The sequence below is a fragment of the Colias croceus genome, chromosome 4, assembly GCF_905220415.1.
Source record: "Colias croceus chromosome 4, ilColCroc2.1".
NCBI classification, from domain to species: domain Eukaryota; kingdom Metazoa; phylum Arthropoda; class Insecta; order Lepidoptera; family Pieridae; genus Colias; species Colias croceus.
In genome coordinates this window covers 11136356-11154561 of record NC_059540.1, presented here as the reverse complement: position 1 = coordinate 11154561, position 18206 = coordinate 11136356, and the positions used below count along the sequence as shown (strand labels likewise).

The 18206-nt window shown below is 32.2% G+C and overlaps 1 protein-coding gene across 2 annotated transcripts in view; it reads left to right on the top strand.

The window, feature by feature from the left end:
• The first annotated feature begins 6522 nt into the window (after positions 1–6522).
• Positions 6523–18206, top strand: part of LOC123690905 — a 49915-nt gene continuing 38231 nt past the window's right edge. For both annotated transcript variants that reach the window (XM_045635035.1, XM_045635034.1), the window contains exon 1: positions 6523–6804. In XM_045635035.1, coding sequence (XP_045490991.1) covers positions 6799–6804 — 6 coding nt within the window. In that variant the 5' untranslated portion in view covers positions 6523–6798. The remainder of the gene's footprint in view (positions 6805–18206) is intronic.

Sequence of the window (18206 nt, the reverse complement as noted above, 5' to 3'; positions counted from 1 at the left end):
TTCTCAATTCAAACATAAAAACATTAGCTAAATATTTGAGTCCGATCGCTTTGGTGATGGTTCTTGAGAATGGTCTCATCGCGAGACCATTATATGCATTGTATATTTGACAATTTTTTAATTTTTACAGAATACTAATTTTGTCACAATGATAATTGGATTGTATTGTTATGTCAATTGTATTATAATGGTGTGACATAACTAAATTAGCGGACTTGAGGCTCTGTCGAACTATTAGTAAACAATAAGAACATATTAGGCAGCAATGAGTTACCTTTAAGTCCAATTAAATCTTATTGCTTAGTTAACACACTACAACTCTGAACATAATTTTTGTTCCCCATAGACAGTATTTTTATAAATATTTGTAAAATTGCAGTTTATAAATCAATATATCACATAATAGTATGCGTGGTTTCGGACTATGATTTTTTTTTAGATTTTTGTTATTGAAATGCTCTATGTATGTGTAAATACTTACGATGAATATTGTAATCTTGTAAATATAGTAATAGGACTATGATATGACAGTTTTATATGAACTATGAAAAGATCTTTATTAAATATACTACTTATGCAGAAATATATTTATTTGTTTTATTTTATAACTATTTTTTTTTCACGACATTCAAAACACGTTAATAATAATCAAACATACCCACATAGTGATTTAATTGATTATTTTTAGAACAAACAAACAATATTTCAATGATAACGCACAATACTGTGCGACATACATATAAATGGATTAAGTTTTTTCATTTTAAACAGAAAATTTGTTCACGATAAAGAATTTAATACAGTCAGCACAATAATCAAAATCATTAGGTACCTAAAGCAGACCTTACTTAAAATGACTATATTTTTCGTTTAACTGCAACACGAAATATCCTCATATTTTTCATGTTTTTGTGGCTATGTGTTGTTTATGGCTACTTTAATCTATGTGATGGTATTTTCTGCATTACTACACGCAACATTGCAGACAGATAATTAAGCAGTAATTAACGAATAATTAACCACTACCAAAATATTGTTTATGTGAGTATATTTTAATGCCCAATGAATTTTCTGATATAAAATACAATTTCTTTTCTAGTATTAGCAAAACACTAATTGCACTCCGAGCACACTTCCTTTAATTTTTTACATTTTCATTTTTCATAAATAAAAAATCATTCGTAAGTATGTTAAAAACGAGTAACAGCTAAATAACTAGATGAATAATTTGATAAATACATAGTCTTACTTACTTTTTATAGAAATTTGGCGCCTAAAGTGATGGCTGCCCGCGCTTTATCGCAGAGCGGCATTGAAAGCATTCATTTTTTATCCAAGTACCTATGTTTTATTCGTTTATTATAATACTAGCTTCCGCCCGCGACTCCGTCCGCGCGGATGTCGGTCTTCGCGTGGATGGTTTATTTCTTCATTTTGAGTAACTCTGACAATGATATCTTATAAATATATATTGGACCCAAATACGGCTAGGCCTATAATAATACGCAACGTGTGTTCGCGGTTCTACAGAACAACGTCTATGAATAAAACTGAAAAGATTAATTTTTTTCTACGTATTTTATTTAAAAAGTATCCTATTATACGCCCAGGATAATAAGGTATAATTATACCAAGTTTCATCGAAATCGAACCGTTAGTTTTCACGTGATGCAGACAGACAGACAGACAGACAGACAGACAAAAAATGTTTTAAACACATATTTGGGTTTGGTATCGATCCAGTAACACCCCCTGGTATTTATTTTTTCAATATTTTCAACTTATTTTCAATGTACAGAATTGACCCTTCTACAGATTTACTATAATAATATGTATAGTTACAAATACAATGAAATGAGATGACAGAGAGAATTATGAGTTTAATGAATAAACCAATTTACGATGAAAAAAATATTAATATGTTAATTATTATTATTATGCATACAATATATTTTATTCCAATAAGAACGACCGCTCGCCACACTGGACACGTCCGCTCGCATCAAAATTCATAAATTTTATGCGTCGCGCGGCTTTTTTTTTTTTTTTTTTTTGTGTGGTGTTTCTCAATGTTAGCCAGAAGGGCTTCTACATTTTAACGCGGACGCGGGGGTGATCTGAAGGTTCACCCTGGTAGCGACATGCACAAGGGCGTCCCCCCTTGACGGGGACCACGAACCTCGGCTTGAGCTGTCGCTTGAGTGGAGGAGGCCAGAAGGGCCCTAATCGGACGGGGCGTCGCGCGGCGCGGATCGCAGTCCTTATATAGGAGTCGTGGCAGGCGTGGCATCGTGCGGCTGTCGTGTGACGCAAACGGTTCAAGCCAAATCCGACTTTCGGAGCTACATGTTACGGCGCTGAATCCACTGCGGTATAGAACAACGTCTATGGATAAAACTGAAAATTTTAGTTTATTTTTTTTTCTACGTATTTTTCCAGGATAAAAAGTATCCTATTTTACGCCCAGGATAATAAGGTTTATTTATACCAAGTTTCATCGAAATCGAACCGTTAGTTTTCACGTGATGTCTTCACATACAGACAGACAGACAGACAGACAGACAGACAGACAGACAGACAGACAAAAATTTTTTTAATCACATATTTGGGTTTGGTATCGATCCAGTAACACCCCCTGCTATTTATTTTTTCAATATTTTCAATGTACAGAATTGACCCTTCTACAGATTTATTATATGTATAGATGAGACGCTATTACAATTCAAATTGCTTTGGACAAAGATTATTGTAATCATTTTATGGAGATATCTTTTAACACTTCATGTCTGACATTTCGTAATGTCAATCCAATAAATAATGTATGGCGCCAAAAGTGGTAATTTGGTTAACCAGATAAAAACGTCGACTAGTCGATCTCGATCAGCATTGTAATTATAGGCTAGTGCTCGCAAAAAAGGAATATTAAGATCTATGCCGTTGAAGTAAGTTTATCTAGGAGAATCTTAATTTAAACTCCTTTAATAAGGTGATAAAATTCTACTTACCATGGATTGAATAGAAAAAAAGGAGATTGGTGCTAGTTGTGTTAAGCATTAAAGTATGAAGGATGTTATGATGATGTAAATAAATAGTTATTATGATTGATATTAAGTAAATTTCTTTTTATTGTATTCAAAGCTTATTGTAGGTACCTACCTACACTGTTGTGAAACAAATAAACGATTTTTCTTTATTTATTTTTTTATCATTAGATTTCTGCCAGCGGATTTGCCAGCTGCAGCGTCCAGTGTAGTCAAAGAATAGTTCTCGTTTCCTCCTTTCTCAGGTCTCAAGCTATCTCTGTACCAAATTAGAAGTTATCGATGCTGTACTTTTTAAGTGCGCGGACATATAGACAAACAGATAAAAATTCTAAAAACTATATTTTTGTCTAATATATTCAATATCAGTTATAACTTTCCTAAGATTTTATAACAGTATTTAAACTACAATAATTTTTAGCCTCAAGGGATAACAAAATTTTGTACACACAACATAAAAACATATTTATTTTTTCTACTCATAAACATTAGTAGCAGTAGCATTGCTAAGTACAAGTGTAAAGGTTATTGATTGGCGACAATCTGAATACAAAAGGCACTAAATATTTATAACCAGTCGCACACTATAATGAGATGTTATCTCGGATTGCCGCGTAATTTAATGACAAGTGTTTTTATTTTATTACACCTAATAATTTCAATTCTCAAAAAAAATGTTACCGATATCAAACTCAAACATCATACAGGAATTTATTTATAAAACTTTTTACTGTAGGCAACTTATATTATAAATCAGCAAGTTTGTGTACAAGTGACGATGATTATTAATCGAACTTTTACTCAAATTAAATGATATGCATATATGGATGAATTTAATATACTTCGTAGGAGTTCGTTAGGCTTTTTACCACGTAGCGCGTGAACCAAGCCAGGCCATACGGAGATGAATAGTATTTTTTTTCGCAAGGATCGCACGTGATAACAGTGTTTCAAAACGTTAAACAATGGTAACATTATTATCCTGCTATTGAAGGATGAGCGCAAATGACTGTTTCTTATCCTTACACGATCATAACATGAGTTTTTTGCCCGCACACCTACGCGCCGAGGCGCGGCCGTACATTCCGAATTAACGCGTGACATTTGACGATACCCTTGCATTATCTTGTCTGATATAATCGAATCGTTTCATTGATTAACGCTTTTTTGTGACGTGAAAAGGTTAATAGGGACTGACCTAGTTTAGATGGCTGCAGTTGAGCAGCGCCGGATCTAGCTTTCCATAGGGGCCTAGACAAGGGTGGAAATGTAGCTTGGTCGACTGATTCTTATTATTGTTGTTAATTTTACATGAATTATATTGGCTTTCACTTTAGTCTTTATGCCGTTTATCTAATGATATATTGAAAATTGAGAGATTTTAATAGGTAAGTGATAGTATATCTTTAGATCAGACGCAAACAGCGACATCTCTCCCTACCGATCTCAAGAGTCTTCTCTGAAAGCAAAGTTTTGTTGGAAGAATCACGCTCGATGTCTTTACCGTAGATAGAATAAGAATTGATCTCTTATCAAAGTACGTAATCAGCCTAATTCCGGAATGTGGATTAAGTTCTGATCAAAAAAGAGTAAGTATAGAGACAATTCAATTCATATTGTAGATTTTTATTGGTTACTGTATACAGTAAATACTTACATCTTATTTCCATTTCAGTGAGCATCAGCCATATTTCTGAATTAAAGTAGTATCAATGACAGCCAAAGAACTCGTCTGATACAAGGGTATAAAGGAAAAAATACGTGATAGACCATATACGACATTACAAGTAACAAGGACTGCAAATGGCCTCGTGGAACATGTTGATGTTCCTTGGTATTTCGGACCACGTTTTTTGCAAGCTCTCGCCGCGCTACAATTGTAGCAAACCCATTCAGTAATAACTTCCGCAATTAATCTAAATAGCTTTTATTAATAGGACAGCTTGTTGTTTGGTATCTTTTTGTAAGCTGGTGTATCGATCCGTGTCAGAGGAATTTGGAAGATATTTTTAAGGAAAGGAATGGGGCTGTTTTCCCGAACTAGGATAAAGTAGCTTTCAAGCAAAAAGCTTTTATGTGCTTAAATGGTCGGTGTAACACCTGTAATACCATATACCACATTTTTGTGAATGTTTATATGCGGAGGTGACTTTTTAACATCAGGTGGTCCATTTTGTGCAAAGTATTTACACTAAATTCAACTGCAACTTGCATGTGCAGTTAAGTCCTATTCAACCATCGAAGTTAAAAAAACAAGTCCATTTTACCTACTTGTGACTGAAACATGCGTATGTGTTGCATTGATTAATTTTCTTTACAGACAAGTAGTCGACCAGTCTTCTGTGCCACCAATCTCGATTGTTGCTTATTGCTCTAACCACGGTATTAAAGAGATGGTACTAGATAGGGAAATTTTTGGTTTTTCCATTCGTATCTCTTCTCTCTGCTATTAATTTATGTATTTTTGGAAGTTCATCCTTATAAACGTTACCTTAATTTGATAATAATTTATAGGTAGGTAATTAAAAAAATATTGTCTACATTTAAAAAAAAAATCTATAGTCAATATTGCGTTTTGAATGTTTGCATACATCGAAAAGGTAAGTACTTATATTATAGCGAATAGTTATTCCGTTGTCATATTTATATTTATGCAGTATTTATGCATTCTTATGTAGGGGACATAAAGTATTCAATGTTTTTGTATATTGTGTTTTGCTCTATGCAAAATTTTAGACGGTGTCGAATGTTTGCATGATATTTTTGAAAGTGTGTCTAACAATATTTGAATAGAACTATTGAAGTAGGTCTACTTAGTTTTGTAAAATATATGCTACTCGGAAAATATTTTACAAGTTGATTGATTATTTATAGTTATTATTTTCCCACTTTACATAATTGTAAATTATGTTACATAATGTAAATAGTAATTAAGTGATTCTTATCCATGCAGTCCAAGGCAAATTTTTGTAAGGTTGCAACTTGCAAGTTTCACCCTAATCCATTTGAACCATACCCAATCTTGCAAAGATTGGGTATGGTTCAAATGGATTAGACCAATGACATACTTAGCTGCGTATTGAAACCTTAGTATTATAATAATTATGTCTTTCTATTAGATAGTGCTGCATTTCTAACAAACATCCTGCATATTCCTTAATGTGTTTTTGATAGGTATTTTGAATTTTTCAATGCCATTAGATATATGCAGTTGGTAAGGAATCCATATAGAGTTGGCCCTTTTATAAAATAGAGTAACTGTTTTATAGTTTGCCTATTGGTGAAGGTACTTCGCACATTGTTGTTGACATGAAAAACATGTCGAAAAATTTCAATAAAAAAACCAGGTTAATGAACACATCAATCGAATCATCATGACAATTAGGTCCCGCGCGATCGGTATAGCACCGAAACATAGGACAGTTACGCGCATTGTTGTGGACAAACTTTTATAAAGTCGATGTCCAGCGACTTCGTTTACCAGTCTCGGATGTACCGCGACGCTGTTAAAACCCGTGCCCGCTCCAAAATTCATCAAAAATCCTGAATACATTTCGATTTTGCTATTAGCATTCGACACGCGTACATCGTCCTAGGCCGTCCGCCGCACGCCACTGACACATTTCTGCCGCTACGCGCGTTTATTGAATTTAGAACAGTTATTGTTTTTTTTTTCAAATCGGTGCATTAGAAACATTTTGTGACTGACACGTGTTTAAGGAATCTGTGGTTCATACGGAAGACTTTTTTTGGAACCATGAAGGTAAGTTTTTTGACTATTTCAGAAATGTTGGTTGGTCTCTACTTGATTAGGTTCTCTACTGAAGCTCTCTCTCAGATAGAGACAACATAAGAATTTTTTGACATTTTTTCAATATTTTTTAAAATTTGTAAGGGCTTATAATATAATTATTCATAGTAAATAATTTTAGTCATTAATAATTATTTAAAAATATAGATAACTAGACTTAGACGAAAGGAAACCTAAAAAGTGACCAAAATGCAGTGTCCTATGCAATAACTGAAAGTTTTGTTACGTCAAACTGTACTCTTATTGAATAAATAAGAGTTATTTAATATTTAAGTGGTGATCTCAGTCTGATGAGATTCGAGAACGTTTCGGCCAATCAACTTTGCTAATAGTCGTCTATCTAAAATTACTTATAATAAAAACATTTCCACAAATATATTCCATAAAATAAATTGATTTATTTTAAACATCGTCGCTATTTCTCCAAAAACTAGTTCCCGATAGGCAATAAAAAACTTAATATATTCATGAACTTTTTAATATTCCGAACGAATGTTTATCTCAAACTTAGAAATCAAGTTCAAGGCAACGTTAGGTATTGTGTTTAGCAAATCGTTGCTTTTGCGGACGAACCCGCAGGTTTGAGCCAAAGTCAAATAATATTTAAAACATCACCGTCCGTGCTAATTGTTAGGTAAATACTCATGTGATAATTGCTATGCAATCCTGAGTCACTTGAACTCGAAGCGAACAATGTGAAACCGAAAATTACACTTTAAATGACAGTCTATTTAAAATCATGAAATAATAAGTTCGCGTATCTCGAAGCTAATGAACTAAAAAACAATGTTTTTTAACAAAACAGAACCGGTAAAACTGTAGCCGTTGACATTTTCAATTAAAAAAAGATGATATTATGGTCTTTGTTGGCGCGATACCGCGGGATGCGGGGGACAGCTGTACTTATACCAATGCGACATTTAATTGTCCAACGAAGGGTTATACGCATTTTATATGTAAATATGTACAGGATAACAATTTCTAAAATAAGGTATTTGCATGCAAAAAGACGAATTAAAAACTCGTTCTTTTAATTGTCATTGCTTTACAGAATAAATACAGACTCCAACAATTTAGTAGGTATTTGCATTTGAATTTTCATAACGAAATATTATTTCTGACTTGTTTCTGACTTAACACAACGATATAGTTAAAGTAAAATAACTACTTACGCATAAAAGAAAATTTATAAGCTCATTGTGATAATTAATGCTACAGCGACCAATGGAAAATCGGCATTCCGCAGAGTTTCTGCAAGATATCATTCAATGTCGCAAATCAACTCTTACTATATATTTAACTTTACAAATAAGATTAACGCTGTGTCTTAGCAATTTGCTCTTTAGTGTCCATTACTTTATTTTATTTACTGTTTTAACGATTTATCACTGTACGAGAGATTGTTAATTGAAACGTTTTAATAAAGTATCATTTTTTGCCGACTAATCTGTAAGGACTAAGTCGCATACCGGTCGCTATTTTTTATCAAAGCAGAAATGTAAAATCTAAAAAGCTTTTATGCTCGATTTTTTAAGTTCTTATTTAAAACTTGTGTATTATAATACTTTGATAGGTTTTTACAAATGTTTTTCAGATAAATTTAAATGTTTAAAGGAGTATAAATTAATCATTAGTATTAAGAAATCTTTATTGATTTTTCGGTATAATTAATCAAAGTTGTGAATTAAACTTTATTGAAGATTATGATTTATATTCGTATTTATTTTCTTGTAATAAAAATTGGTATTAAATTGAAACCAAATTTGAAGATAAGTCAAGGGAGGTTGGCAAAAAAATATAGACACGATAGATAAACATTTCTTACAATAATAAGTTATGTTCACATAGAGCTCTGTGTTTAATAGAGTGCAGTTCAAACATGTAAGAAAGTATAGCCTCTGCCGTTCGCAACTTGCCGTTCGTCTGTTAGAAGTAAGTAGACCGTACCTACATTAGAATATATAAAATTAAAACAACAACAGCTTTGTGAAAACTGGGAAAACAGACCAAATCTAATAGAAAATCCATTTTCAAATTTCAATTTAACGTGACATTTTTGAAGCAGATAGATATGATGAGAGAAAAAATACTTGAATTGCATAGTAGGTATGTATGTAACCTATAACAATAAAACTTTATTATACCCATATATCCGATTGAACATCTCAAAATATTACCTACTTGTATCAAGTGTAATATTTTATTTACAGCAGGATCTTATTGCGCTTTTCTGATCTATTTGACAGGAATACATATGAATATTGTTCGTAATTGTTGGAATGCTTGGCTACTTGAGAAGCGTAAGGCTGTTTACACATGGAGATATTATATTATTTAAAACATTATAGGGTAATTGCGCCAGTTCGCGTCCACTTAGTGCAGTTGGAAAGTCTGAAGGAGAAAATAAAAATGTTCCAGAACAAATTTCAACGCAAAATTTATGTAACGTGTTCATTACATAGTCTATTTTAAGATTTACTTTCAATTGTGTTGGAAATATCATGTGGTTTTTATTTATCTAGACAAATAGCAGAATTTGGCGTTTTACCCAGTTCGCGTCCAAAAATGCCTTTTTGCGTCCACCCGTGGACCAGTTCGCGTCCACCAGCTTAGAAAAGGAATTAAGAATGTATTGGGTGATATTTTATCAGATAAATGCAAATAAAAATTAGATTTTAATAAATTATTTATTTACGAATACAGTTATTTAATAAAAACCGGCCAAATGCGAGTGGGACTCGCATACCGAGGGTTCCGTATTAACCTGTCTTTTTTTATATGTTTTAACTGTAAATGATTATTTTTTCAATGTTTCCCTTATTTGTGCTATAAGACGTTGCTTCGCACCAAACTTCAAGTGTCTGTGTTCACGTAAAGTACCCTGTAGGTTTTGATTCCCTTGCGAATGTCGAAATTTGCGAAAATTGGCAGCATAAACGGCTGTATCTTTTGATTGCTTTGGCTTATAAGTTTGATTTTTTCACTGCTTCAAGGGACCGTAGACTTGAGTATTCAAAATAAATTTCAGCTTTATACCTCTACGCGTTACTGAGAAAAAGGGTCTTGACAGAAAGACAGACCGGCAGACGGACATACAGACGGAAGGATATAAAAGTGATCCTACAAGGATTCCGGTTTTTCCTTTCTAGGTTCGGAACTTCGGAACCCTAAAATCAACATTATTATTAATATAATTCACTGTGTAAGGAAACTGGAAAAACTTAATTATATTTACCTTCTCATCATTATTAGAACCAAAAATTAACAAAAAACAAAGTTACGTTATGTAAATAAATAATAATCAGTTCTATTAAGATTACCTACCTACCCTATTTTTTAGTTTCTAAAGAATTAAATTTCTCTTTTGTATATTATTTTCTTAACCACAGACTCTCATTCTCAAAAATACTAGTCTCATTCTTAGAATACCCATTTTAAAATGAAAAAATAGCATAAAAATTTGCTAATTTGAATGAAAATTTAAATTATCAACTTGTGGTCTTAGTCAAAAATTTACAATCTATTTTAAATTACATATTTTAACAAACAATTCATTGCTACGTAATGAAAAACAATGTGGACGCAATATGTTCTATTGTTATGCACTACAGGTATAGTTTGCGCCCACCGTGGACGCAAAATGGAAGTTGTACAAATTCGGTGTAGTAATTCGCGTCCACCTTATTTTAGCTATTAATTGTAAAAGAAATAAGCTTATTTATAATCCATACTATTCCATGTTTTGTTAGCAAAGCAAAGAAACAGTTACATATTCAAAAATTCACATTTAACAATAAGATGCTTACCGTCAAACGCGACCCTGCGCACTATTTTTTTCTCAAAATCCCGCGCGTTTTAGCTCTCTCGTTTAATAGCCAAAATTAAATATTTTTTTTAAATAGGATAGGCGGTGCGCAGGCATATTTTGAATATGTGTGCATGTCTCTTATACATTGAGGTATTATCGGAAATTTTTCTTATTACAATTTTACATAAAGTATACTTATTTTCGTGAATTTTCTAAAAGATATCCGCAAAATGGACGCGAATAGGCAGGTGGACGCGAACAGGCGCAATGACCCTACTTACTTGTAGCAAATGTAGACTGTATTTGCTTCAAGGTAATTTTTTACCTTATAAATATTATTTAGAGTGTGCACTAGATTGAAGTGAACTTCTAAAAATACTTATTTACTTCTTTATTCCTTAAAACATCTTTTAGCGCTCTCATGTAACGAGTGTGAAAAAAATGTACCTACACCAAATTGATGATTGAAATGATGTGTCGTCAGCTTCAGAAAATAACTAAATACCATGACGATAAACACTTTTTATCACATCTAGTAGTATATTATGTTACGTTTTTCCAGCGTTCCAAAGCTATATGCTGTATTTCTTAATTTAGAATAAACATTCAAACCATCACCTTTTGATACAACTCGGTACAAGCGTATATTTCAATCGACACAAACAAGGAGATGTAACACAATATACGTTTTATTTCTTCATTTTTAAAAACTTTACTTTATTTGCGCATAAAATGATCTCTACTAGCTGTGACCCGCGAATTTACCTGCATTGCTCTGCTTCTATATTGATCTGTGATGATATATAAAAGCCTTCTTCGATAAATGGACTATCTAACTATTTTTCAAATCGGACCCGTGATTCCTGAGATTAGCTAGATTCCTGAGATATTCAAGCAAGAAAACAAATAAATAAACTTAAAAACAAATAAATATTAGTAGATATAGATAAAATAATAGCCTGTGTATGTACTTTTAATTGTTTAGGCAAAATAGGAAACAAATACTCATATAGATTGTTACTTTCGCATTCTAATAGACATCTTCCACGTGCGTAGGAGATATATTATATTTTTAGTGCAGTAAGTATCACAAAATTGTCCTCTATTATATATTTCATCTCTCCGTGATAGGACATGACCATAACATAAACATCAAGTTGAGAAATATCCCATTTCTTTATTTATTTTCAATCACAAAAGGTCGTTACAGGTGTACTTAGGCTAAATACATTTTTTTTATATATAAGTTGGCGTATGCACAACCGGTTATATGTGACCACAGCTTACACACAAGCGTTAACATAAATTTATGAAATTAATACAAAGTGATAAAAAATATTAAAACAGCTTAAACATGCATATAAATATACCTGCACCAAGTGACTGGAATTAGGTATGCTGTTTTAAGAATTTAATTAGGACAAAAAAAGTTTCTATTCAATTTAAAAATTACAGTCAAATATCTTTAGTATGCATTTAGATAAATAACAATAAAAATTGCAGATGAGAGATCGATAAGAGTTTATATATAACTCGTCGATGACATCATTGATATCACGACACCGATGTAGGAGAGGTGTCAATGCGTGTAACAGAAGCATCTTTTAATCGATAAGGCCTCATTAGCCGACATAAAAAATGAGGTTATCGATTGATCTTGTAGGTAACTTATATTGACATAACTATCATTTTTTTAAATACGACATCCGAAATATTTAAGAAGTTTGATTAATTACCTATTTGTCTGTATGTTTGATGTATTTAGCTGGGAAAAAGATGTAGAGTATGAAGTTAAGGTTTTTTAACGTTAAAAATAGTGCTTTTTTCATCATTTGAATTCACATAGCCATACTTACAGTATTTACCCTTACCTGTATTTATCGTAACAAGTTACAATCATACAATAATTTTGTATCGACTCATTTGATTAACCGCCACATTTTTAATCAGAACAGCTTATACAAGTTGTCACATAAAGTAAATGAAGGAGGGTCTGCTAAAGGTCGGAAGGTGAATATCGAGTCTCTTCTATTATTTGTAACGATTAAAGCGGCGAATGTAGAGGGAATTTTAGTATTATTTTCGAAATGGCAGTTTTGGTAAAGGTTACCTTATAATTAATGTTTCCTTCGATATTAAATCAATGTTCTTTTGATTGATTTTTAAAGACTTTCGTAGCATTGTACGACTGTATCTATACCTACTAATATTATAAAGAGGAAAGATTTGTAATTATGTATGTATGGTTTTCGCGCATAAACCTTTCAACCGATTTTGATGAAATTTGGCAAAGAAAATCATCTAAAGATTAAGAACTGATGCGCCCTGCGTAAGAACATAGGCTACCTTTTATTGCGAAATATGTACCACGGGCGAAGCCGGGGCGGACCGCTAGTTATCGATAAATTTATAAATCAATATTTTATACCACATTTTTTTTTAATTAATTGGTACCATGATCTTTATTTGGTTATATATTGACGTACTTAGTGCTGTAAGTGATAATTATCATAACTTTAAACAGTTATTATCTCCATTCAAGCACTTAAGTGTAATTAAAATTTTACCTTAAACTGAAAGCTTTCGTAGCGATTCTTACATTTTTTTTAATTACCAAAACGTGAGGCAAAGATGTTAATTATCATGAAGTTATCACCTTCGCTTTAAGAATTTTAATTTTGACGAAGAATTTGGGAAATGGTATAAAGGTCTGACTTTTTATAGCAAATTCTAAACGTTTTGTAATCTTATAAGAACAAGATATTTTTCTCGTTATTTATTTTTAACTCTTATCTCATTAAAAGTGTTTTAAAATTAAGAATTCAAAGGATACATTAAAATAAAAAATATTTTTTTTATTTTTTATTTTAATGTAACCTTGGAATACTTACACACACTTAAAACCTAAATACATTAAATAGTTAAGTTTTGCGAACACCAAAAAGTCTACAAAGATAATAAATAAATCATTAAATATTCCTACCCCATATAAGATTTATTAAAAAAAAGTGAAGTCCCATGTCATGTCCCCCTATAGTGGGGTAACGGGCAGATGCATTAAACATCTGTTTCACTGATCGAATTTTTTTAGAGACAACTTGGTGATCAGCCTTCCGTGTCCTGCCAGACCGAGACATTTTTAAGAGAAATTCCGTAACGAAAAAACCTCACGCTCCCCACTCCGATGGGCTCGGAGGTGTGGCTTGAAGGCATGCTATGCAATAGCTTTACCGCGGCAGTCCCCGAGTGCCACAGTTTTTTTTAATCTTCATCTCCACCGGGAATCAAACCCTCCCGGGTTTGATTTTACGGTCACGCGTCAATCACTGTACCGAGGAGGCGGTCATAAGTTTTATTACCACACACAAAATATTACTTATGACCACACAAGTTCATGGTATAGCCAATTTCATTCAATGTTCTTTTAATTGAAGATAACGATTTGATAGCCTTTTTATTCTCAAATTTTATAGTCCCTTTTATAAAAGCTATTAAGATTTATTACCAGACATACCTATAGATGCAAATGTTAGATATACCAAAACAAATGTTTTGCATTCATGATTTACATTAGTGGTTTTTGTAAACATCATTTAAATTGATATAAAATATATTTGCATATCTAATGAAGAAATAACTATTGAGAGAAAAGGAAAACAAACAAAAATAAATGAAAGAGTAACTGAAATATTAGTATTTTCATAATAATTGTTTAATATACTTAGGTATTTTATGGAGATTGGAGATTCGATTGAGGGGGCTAGTTCAAAACGTAAGTTGGGTACTTGGGTGGTGGTACCTAATAGTATGGGGATTCACAATAGACTTCCCGATCGGAAATGTGATTCGAATTTAATTTCTTACAGAAATAATTAATTAATATTTATTTCCATAACGCTGAATATAAATGTAATGGATAGTGATCCGTTTGGAAAGTTACGTTACTATAGTTTCGAAAAGAATGGCGAAGTTCATGTTTTGCCTCAAAACAAAAGAAACAATTTTGCTCGACTGAGGGGTTAGACAAGTGGCTTTCGTTTAGCGTAACGTTTGATAGAATAGATTATGAATGTATGAGATTGACGTAAGCTGTCGATACATTTATCTACAGCTTATGTCAATCTCATACATTCATAATCTATTCTATCAAACGTTATGCTAAACGAAAGCCACTTGTCTAACCACTGGGCACTGCGGGCACTGCCGTTGCTTCCCAAATGTTTTAAAAATGTATTAGCAAAACAGGCTATTGTAAATTATTGTTATAACTATAACATATAAAATTAAAAACACATAACTTAAATGTTCCAAAAAACGAATAGCTGGGTTAATTATCGATCCATTAAAGATTCATTTGTGAATCATCAGATTGCAATAAATTTATTGATACAATAAAAATAAATAAATAAGGACGTGATTGAAATTATATTTTGTTAGATATATTATTATTAGGTCAGTAGGTAGCAGGTAGGTACCTACTTCGGTAGTAGACAAAGCAATTGATAGAATCTATCCTTTCCAGGTTCATCAAATGTTTCGCTTTTTTAATGATTTGTGATAAATATACAGTACGGTAAAAAATATAAAAACAATTATAGGTAAAACTTAAAAAAAATTCTCCTACTTTCCTTTTCTGGAATTTTCTATATTTGGTGTGACATCTTTTTCTACCATCTCTTTGCGTACACACCGTGCAGTGATCTCTTCTTATTTCTTGAGAAGATCAGGAATTCTGATCTCAGGTTAACATAATAATTTGTTTCCTCATCTAAAGATCTGTAAATTTCGAAACGATGCGAACATAAATAATTATACCTAATTAAACTTTAAAATATCGTACCGCGTCTTTTATTTGTAAAGTAAAAAACAGTTAAAAACTGAACTTTCCTTTTCTGGCCCTCCCAATGATTTATAGGCCCGCTAATCAAAACACTTGTTAATAATGAACTTACAATTATCCACGTTTCAATGTAATTACAGTGTATTTAAAGTATGAGATATTATTCCGATATCTGTGGACTCTTTCGAAATGTGCGGATAATTGGGTAGTGTGTTTATGTAAAATGAGTTAAGTATGTATAAATTGATTAACCTTAAAAGATTAATTGATAACTAACTGATTCACAAAACTTCATCTGCTCTGAAATTCTTCATATTTTATTTCGTTACACGTAAATTATTTATATATTATATAGATGAACTTTAGAATCACAAGATCGCTTACTAAAGTTTGATAAAATTAGTTCTTCTTTTTTATCTGTGAAAATAATCGTTTTATTTTATATTTATAGTTGAATATAAATTGTAATCATGTAACTATTAAAGGTTTAGAAATAAATATACTACATTGTATTATATTAAGAAATAGTGACGAAACAAATACGTAGAAAGGTTTTATATGTATAGCAAGATATATTAGTGTACGTGATACGATTGCACATGGCCGGTCTTCGCTACCTTGTTTTTAATTTGTGTTAAAAAGAAGGAAACCCGCTATATAAGTGTTATTTGATGCGATAATTCCAATTTCTAATAGTAGATATCATATCTTTCGTAGGTTCTCTACATTATCTTTCAACACTCATTAACTTCATATAAAAATATGACAAAGGTTTATTGTCGCATGCAATGTGAGAATGAAGACTATTCTTTTCTATCAATCAAACCTCTATCAATCAAAAAATTATTGAAAGTTTGTATGAGTGAAAAATGCCTTTATAATACAAAAGCTACAGACGACCATGGCCTGGATAACTATAAATGCTATTATCCCGGTACTACGGGAAAAGCTAGTCGAGGATAAATCGCATGCTTATCATCAGTCACGTTAGGACTAACATAGGATGTAATTTGTCGGTTGTCATTGGTGCAGTGTGCACGCGACATTATACAACAATCGATCAATCTTTTCACCATAAAATAATGTAAAATACACGCTTTATTACTCTCAGTAACACGCGCCTTCTTTTATTTTGTTGCTTTTGGTGAAAATATAATTGAACACGTATTGAATGCTGATGAAGATAGCGCTTTTGGATTTACCCTTTACGGTGTTTTAAATCAGCGGCTTTTCGTGGCAATTAAAAAAGGCAAAATGTGTCGCTTTTGGCGACACTAATTGTGGTTTGATTGATGGCTTCGTGCTGACGGCGTGATTGTAACGTGTTATTAAGGGCATTTCCAAAGTACACTGGAAAAGTACACGGCGTTTTCCTTGTATTTGTTCAAGGAATAGTGGTTTTTGCTTTCTTTTTACCGAATGTAATTTATTATGTATAGGAAAATCATTGCCTAATGCTGCAGGGTAACAAGTGTGAATCATGTCACGAATACGTGGTAATAAAAAGTGTTTCTGGTTGAATCATTTTTAGTGTTTAAGGATGTTATTTTGTTTGTATAATATGCAAGAACTACACAATATGTTAGAAATGTTGTAAACAAGCAATAACGAATGACAACTGCTCTAAAAAATAGACTTATAAAAAACGATGCTACTCTACAATGATCTAAGTACTCTACCTACCTGTAGGTATAAGGTATATACCTACTACCTCGGAAATTGTGCAAAAATGATGGACATTATTTTGGAACATAACAACCTCAACGTCAGTTAATTCTCTCAGGCTCTAAAAGTCGGTGGTTATATTATCTTATTGTGAATTCGTAAACAACCGGACAGTGTGATTCGGTGAATATTATCGAATAGACTGTTACAAGAAGGCCATGATTTGTTGACAACATATCAACATAAAGGTCAGCCCGCTCACGAGTTTTCAAAGAAATCGATCCATTTCGATGAACGTCAGTGAATTATTGAACTTCAAAAAAGGACAGCATCACTTTGTTAAATATGCATATGATTGATATTTACATTTCCTATAGGTACATGTGACTTACCTACAAGTTATTATTGTTTTGAACGCAATTTTAAGAAAATGTCACGTTGAATGTGTAAGTTATTTACACAGATTATATTAATTATTTACGCAGAAATAATAAAAGTTTTCTGTATTATTATCATCAATTTTATTTTTTTGAATTACTTCTTGATGATTTAAATTGCAATATTTTACAACATTTTATCTTAGCTTCCACCTCGTTCACCGATAGTTAATCAAATTTTTTGATTAAAATATCATAAGTAGAAAGGTATTATAGGCGAAAAGCACTCCGGGAGCGGTGTGTTGAAATATGGATTAATAGCCAGAAGTATGGATTATACCTACCTATTAGCCATTTTTGAAGATCGAATGTTGTGTTGCAAAATGCAAACCTATCTACATCTATTTACTTGTAATATAATAACGTTCAACATTATCCCAAAATCACGAACACGATTTTATTGCTCTGAGAACACGATCAAGATAATTCCAAATTCAAACCCAGAAGCTATACCATAGACTATAGAGTATAGACTAATGACGTATTGAGTGACAGTATCAAACAGAAATGTCAATTGGGACCAGTTCAGGGGGGGCACACTCAAAACTGTCATGTAAACGCATAGACGACAGCGACGCGGGCGGTGAGTGGTATAACTAAAATT